At 34.8% G+C, this 7,082-nt stretch overlaps 1 protein-coding gene across 1 annotated transcript in view; it reads right to left on the reverse strand.

The window, feature by feature from the left end:
- Positions 1–7,082, reverse strand: part of LOC117101631 (neurogenic locus notch homolog protein 1-like) — a 34,555-nt gene that overhangs the window by 18,687 nt on the left and 8,786 nt on the right. The window contains exons 9-16 of the mRNA XM_033241635.1: positions 6,922–7,017; positions 6,388–6,498; positions 5,184–5,294; positions 4,380–4,487; positions 2,667–2,744; positions 1,948–2,055; positions 1,196–1,300; positions 559–666 (exon numbers count right to left, since the gene is read on the reverse strand). Of these exons, the coding sequence (XP_033097526.1) occupies positions 559–666; positions 1,196–1,300; positions 1,948–2,055; positions 2,667–2,744; positions 4,380–4,487; positions 5,184–5,294; positions 6,388–6,498; positions 6,922–7,017 (825 nt within the window). The remainder of the gene's footprint in view (positions 1–558; positions 667–1,195; positions 1,301–1,947; positions 2,056–2,666; positions 2,745–4,379; positions 4,488–5,183; positions 5,295–6,387; positions 6,499–6,921; positions 7,018–7,082) is intronic.

The raw sequence follows: 7,082 nt of genomic DNA on the forward strand, positions 1-7,082 counted from the left end.
GTAATAGTAATAGTAATAGTAATAGTAATAGTAATAGTAATAATAGTAATAGTAATAATAGTAATAGTAATAATAGTAATAATAATAATAATAATAATAATAATAATAATAATAATAATAATAATAATAATAATAATAATAATAATAATACACTACTTTTATTATGATGTTATTGTTGTTATTATTATTATTATTATTATTATTATTATTATTTTTATTATTGTTATTACGCTTTTCTACAATGTGTTTGCATCTTGTTAAACAGTGAATGCTATGGTAGCTGACGCATGTACAGCAGGGAAGATTTCCATTTGTTAGCCAACATCTCGTGTGAGGAAAATGAAATTATAAATTATGAATTATGATTGCAGTGAAACCAGGCTTTAGAATGATTAGATATACAGGGCCTATATACATATATATAAACAAATAGATAACTAATAACTTTGATCAAATATGCATCTATTTGTACATTGTCGTAAAGCGCTGAGAGAATGTACTTATGCATGAATGTAAAGTCTTTACTTTAACCACTAAATTGAATAACTGTTGACTTACGAGTTGAACAGGTAGGCCCACTGTATCCTGGTGGACAAACGCACTCTGGGTTACCGTACACGTTGACCCTACATACACCAATGAGGCAGTAAAAGTTGTCACAGATACCTAATATTAATATTAATAACAATATTGTTTACAATGTGAATAGCCATATTAATAAACAAATATTAATAATGATAATAATAACAACCTGATAATGATATAAATAAGCATAATTATATTATGATGATCAATTAATTAATCGTTCCATTTATATGGATGATGTTGACGATGAGGATGTGATAATGACGTTGTTGATGATGACAACAGTGATAATGACGATGACGATAATAACAACATAATATTCCTAATAATCAGAAAAGTTTTACTAACATTTATATTAAGTTAAAAAGATTTTTTTTAAATATAGTTATGACAAAGAAAATACGGTGAAAGAATTTTTAGTTTTTTAAGTTTTTATTACGCTATATTAAAATTGTAACGCGTTATATGCGACTGACCTATTTGTTTGCAGTGCTAGAGAATGTTTATAGGGATGATATCAAAAATAATATTAATGTAATGTATTCTTATTTGTGTAAGTTTGCTAAGTAAAGCCTTCTTATATAAAAGTAGAATATAAGCTGTTACTCACTATTTCCGCAGGTATTACCATTATAGCCAGGTGGGCAGAGGCACACCGCATTTCCTACGCTGTTTATGCTACAGTTTCCGACGGCACAATAATTCTCACAAGCATCTAATAAAAATGAAAAATGTCAGACAAACTGTAAACTATTAGGCCTAAAATATGAATATGTATTGTACCTTGATAAAGACCTAAGGAGGTCAAAATATTGGTTTTTCCAATAAAGTGTTTCTGAAGACAAACTCAGACAGTGTTGTACGACGCAGTCCGACGCGACTCATCGTCGAGGACAGTCTTAGGCCGTCGCAGTAAATATTAAACATGTTTATTAATATTCTACGACGTCACTGCCCCCGACGCAAAAATTTACACAGACACTACGCGACAACAAATCGTGTCGGACAGCGTCGTACGACGCTGTCTGAGTTGGCCTTAAAGATCATACATGCTACTAGTATTCGTCTCCTATATTCTTTATTATTGTAGATTTGATATAGTATCTACATAAGTATCGAAAGAGAATTAATATGATTGCACAATAGGCCTATATTGCTTTATGTAGATTGTATAGAACTGAATTGACATCTTATTCGTATGTGATACACATACACAGATGCAGGTATAGATATGAAACAAATTAGAATACAGTTAATATGTATACTAATGTGATTATTGTGTATTTGTATTCAGGATACTTAGTGTTGGTATATGTAAATACACGTGTGTTAGTTCGTTTTATTGATTTCATTTAGACTTACTCCTTTCGCAATATTTTCCGGACACACCCAAAGGGCATATACAGGTGGCGTTACCAAATTCGTTGATAGCACATACTCCAGGACCACAGGAATATTCGTCACATTCGTCTGCACAAAAGAAAACCAAATAAGTGCACCCGCCAATATTCAAAGCCCCTAACTCGAGACCGCTTTACAATGAACCAAGAATCTTCAATCTTTTAACACATAGCTAACCCTATAATTGGAGAACGAACCCCAAATCCACCCCATATTTTCAGGTCTCAAAAGTGGTCTCTAATTGGAGGTCGAACTGTGTATATATCCTACCAATAACACAATTAACGAATAAATGAATAAGACAAATTATAGTGTGTGGTCAACAAGTAATGTCAACAAGTAATGTTCTTGAGGAAGTTTTGAAATATAGGCTATGCCATTTAGGTTAATGGTTCCCATAATGCGTTTTCAAAAAACAGGGGGGATGAAAATCATTGAGTCAACGGGAACCGCACAATGTAGGCCTAAGCTATAAATACCAAAGATACTAGAAACACAAGAAAAAAATCGCCACAGAAAATAAAAACCGAAATACATGGTAGGTAACTGAACGTACAGTAAGAAGTTTCAAATGAGTCAACGGGTACACGGGGAAGCGTAAAAGCTATAGCGTGAATCCGATTCATGCTTGCTTTGAGAGAGTTTCATCTTGTGTTTCTAGTATCTCTGCTAATACTCACCATCTTTGCATTTCGGGTTCCCGTCTCTGTCAATGACGCAAGAACCATTGTTATTACAAACGAAATCATCGCAGACATCTTTAAAGATAAAAAAAAAATATATTGCATTGCGTGACTCAAACTTTGTGTTTCAAAAGGTATATCCACACGATAGGTTAACGTATCCATTTAGGCTAGCCTAATTGAAGTCTTCCAGGGCGGATTTAGTGGGGGGGGGGGGGCGGCCCCGGCCCTCTTTGTATAAGCATAGATAAGGACTTAACGACAGACTTACTGTTTGTGCATCCAACACCACTGTAACCCGGGAGGCAGGTGCAAGACGGGTTACCAGAGCCATCTACACTACAATTGCCATTTTCACAATAGAATCCACTGCAGACATCTAAAAAATCAATAAAATATAAAATTAAAATAATATTGTTGTTTCGGATCATTAATAATCATTTGTTAACTCAATGTCAATGCGAATTATAGTTTCGAACAAATTAATTCGTTTTCGTTTATACTTTGTTGTTGGATTACAGTACCACAAAGAAAATGATTATGTGCAATAAACATAGATTCAGATTCGGATATATTCAGATATATGCACAACCATATTTTGTACATAAGGTAGTTGAAAATAATGAATGGACCCTTAAAACGACTTTTGTCTTCAACTAATATTCTGTCGAGCCAAGTTTAAGCATCTAAATATAGGCAAATGTATGTAAAAGACACATGCGTATGCGTATGATACGTTCGGCAAAAACTGTCTAGACAACCACAATGTATGCGCATTATGGACTTTTCCGGAGTGTCAGTCAAACATCAACAACTGGTCAATCACAGCAGGGCAAGGAAGCGCAAGTCCCACAAACCCATTCCATAAACGCCTATGTCTTTACAATGAACCAAGAATCTTCAATCTTTTAACACATAGCTGACCCTATAATTGGAGAACGAACCCCAAATCCACCCCATATTTTCAGGTCTCAAAAGTGGTCTCTAATTGGAGGTCGAACTGTGCATATTTCCTACCAATAACACAATTAACGAATAAATGAATAAGACAAATTATAGTGTGTGGTCAACAAGTAATGTCAACAAGTAATGTTCTTGAGGAAGTTTTGAAATATAGGCTATGCCATTTAGGTTAATGGCTCCCATAATGCGTTTTCAAAAAACAGGGGGGATGAAAATCATTGAGTCAACGGGAACCGCACAATGTAGGCCTAAGCTATAAATACCAAAGATACTAGAAACACAAAAAAAAAATCGCCACAGAAAATAAAAACCGAAATACATGGTAGGTAACTGAACGTACAGTAAGAAGTTTCAAATGAGTCAACGGGTACACGGGGGAGCGTAAAAGCTATAGCGTGAATCCGATTCATGCTTGCTTTGAGAGAGTTTCATCTTGTGTTTCTAGTATCTCTGCTAATACTCACCATCTTTGCATTTCGGGTTCCCGTCTCTGTCAATGACGCAAGAACCATTGTTATTACAAACGAAATCATCGCAGACATCTTTAAAGATAAAAAAAAATATATTGCATTGCGTGACTCAAAGCTTTGTGTTTCAAAAGGTATATCCACACGATAGGTTAACGTATACATTTAGGCTCATAGCCTAATTGAAGTCATCCAGGGCGGATTTAGTGGGGGCGGCCCCGGCCCTCTTTGTATATATGAATAGCAAAGCATATAGATAAGGACTAAACGACAGACTTACTGTCTGTGCATCCAAAACTACTGTAACCCGGGAGGCAGGTGCAAGACGGGTTACCAGAGCCATCTACACTACAATTGCCATTTTCACAATAGAATCCACTGCAGACATCTAAAAAATCAATAAAATATAAAATTAAAATAATATTGTTGTTTCGGATTAAATAATCATTTGTTAACTCAATGTCAATGCGAATTGCAGTTTCGGACAAAATAATTCGTTTTCGTTTATACTTTGTTGTTGGATTACAGTACCACAAAGAAAATGATTATGTGCAATAAACATAGATTCAGATTCGGATATATTCAGATATATGCACAACCATATTTTGTACATAAGGTAGTTGAAAATAATGAATGGACCCTTAAAACGACTTTTGTCTTCAACTAATATTCTGTCGAGCCAAGTTTAAGCATCTAAATATAGGCAAATGTATGTAAAAGACACATGCGTATGCGTATGATACGTTCGGCAAAAACTGTCTAGACAACCACAATGTATGCGCATTATGGACTTTTCCGGAGTGTCAGTCAAACATCAACAACTGGTCAATCACAGCAGGGCAAGGAAGCGCAAGTCCCACAAACCCATTCCATAAACGCCTATGTTTACGTACGTTAACGCTATTCTTTGTGGGCCCTTTTAAGAAAGATCAATGAACGGGGGCTTAGCATGAAGGTCCATTATATAAATTCTATAACGTAAATATGATGGTCCTGTTCAATGACGGTGATTGAATTTTATAAAAGCATTAACTCTGCCTTTCATGAAACGTTAGCATACGTTCAACCATTTCTATCTACTTACTCATAGAACACGTTCCACCAGTGTAACCAGTAGGACACTGGCACTCCATTATACCATTCTCATCAGATACACAGACGCCACCATTCTCACAATTAAGTACTTGACAAACATCTGTCGTGCATTCAGCAAATAGTGAAAGGGTTAAGAAATAGAACTATCACCACAGAGATGACTCAGTGCAAGTATCTACATAAGCATGCATTCCCAGAATGTTAATAATAGGCCTATATTGTCTGTGTTGAAATCGGTTAAACTCGTAAACATTACATTACGCTCAATCAGGTACAAAAATACAGCTGTCCTATCTAGGATCATTAACATGGGGATGATAGGGAAAAGATTAAGTGGGGTGGGGCTCGATGATGAAAGTGAAGAGTGTTATCCAGCCAAAACAAAAAAGACGATATGAGGTGATTATCAAGTAATTGAGCAAACAATTTTTGCTCAGTAAGTTTCCAGATTTGGTGAAATGCAGACTTATTACTTAGACACTTCCTAAATTGACTGCCAACCAATGAAGTGTACAGAGAATATTGGTATTATTCTTATGTCTGGCAGAAATATTTTCTAATATTCAATTAAAAGCCAATATAAAACGTATGATATTCAAAATAATTATTTTTATTGCTTTTTTTTATTATCTCAACACAGACAGCATATTTAATGTCAAGAGTTAATTTTTTACCTCTTTAACGAGGTGGAGTGACATTTCCCAATAGGCCTATGCTTTTTTGAGAATGAGAGAAAAAATAAAGACCACGAAAAACTTCACCTCATTTAAAATTGATTATTAGTAAACAAGCAAAAAATAAATACATGTATTGATGTCTAAGATGGGTAATCAAGTGTGGCGTATAAAACCGACAGATTGTCTTGTTGTGTGTGTGGTGTTTTCACCTCAAACCGTAAAAAAAAAATCCCCAAATAAATACGCTCGTCACTTCAACTGCGTATGACAATGTCGAATGCATCAGCAAATAATAAATAAGCACTCAAACAAACTATTTATTAAAGTATTGTTAGAGCTACTATAACATTATTAAATTTTATGTTTATTACTTAGTATTACATAGTCATGCGCAGTTAAAATTACGAGACGGCATAGTCTCATCTATAATGTAGCTGATTAGGTATATTCTGCTTAAGAAGCATGAGATTTAAGCAAATCTTTTAAGCAATGGTGAAATTGGGTATACCGTCTTACCGACTGAACAATCAGGACCGATGAAGCCTATCGGACATACACAACCGAATGCACCTTCGCCGCGCTGCTCACACGTAGCCCCATTTCCACAGTTCAGATTTCCGCATACATCTAAAGTAAATAAACAATAATAAGTAATCAATAAAATCAGCGTTACACCAGGTGAATTAAACAATACTATAGCGCTTATTTTATTTATTAATTTCGGGAAACACAAAAAGAACACAGTGCTTATAACCCTGAGGTTATGCACTGGTGTGCCAAGGAGTATTGAAAGTAGGCAGTGGCTATTGTTATACCAGCCTTCTGATTGGATGTTGTATAATGTATGAATCGAATTAGAAAAATTAACATCCATTCTGAATTAGGAATTCTGGTGACTGGTGTAAAGATTGGGTAAACTACAGCGACTACCAAATTTGTAACTATTGCCATCAACATGGTGTCACTTTAGAACCAACCTAAACAAATTATTACAGCACATGTACAAAGCGCTGAGAATAACGTTAAACAATACAACAACAAATAGCTCACCAAATTCACATGCAAGTCCAATAAAACCAAAAGGGCATTCGCATCTATTATTAGCACACGTGGCACCATTTTGACAATTTAACTGCTCGCATACATCTTCAAAATGATAAACGTACATGTTATTATATACACACACACACATATATATACATACATACATA

This window comes from Anneissia japonica, unplaced genomic scaffold (assembly GCF_011630105.1).
Source record: "Anneissia japonica isolate Jap-2015-1 unplaced genomic scaffold, ASM1163010v1 scaffold1696_len571195_cov180, whole genome shotgun sequence".
NCBI lineage: Eukaryota > Metazoa > Echinodermata > Crinoidea > Comatulida > Comatulidae > Anneissia > Anneissia japonica.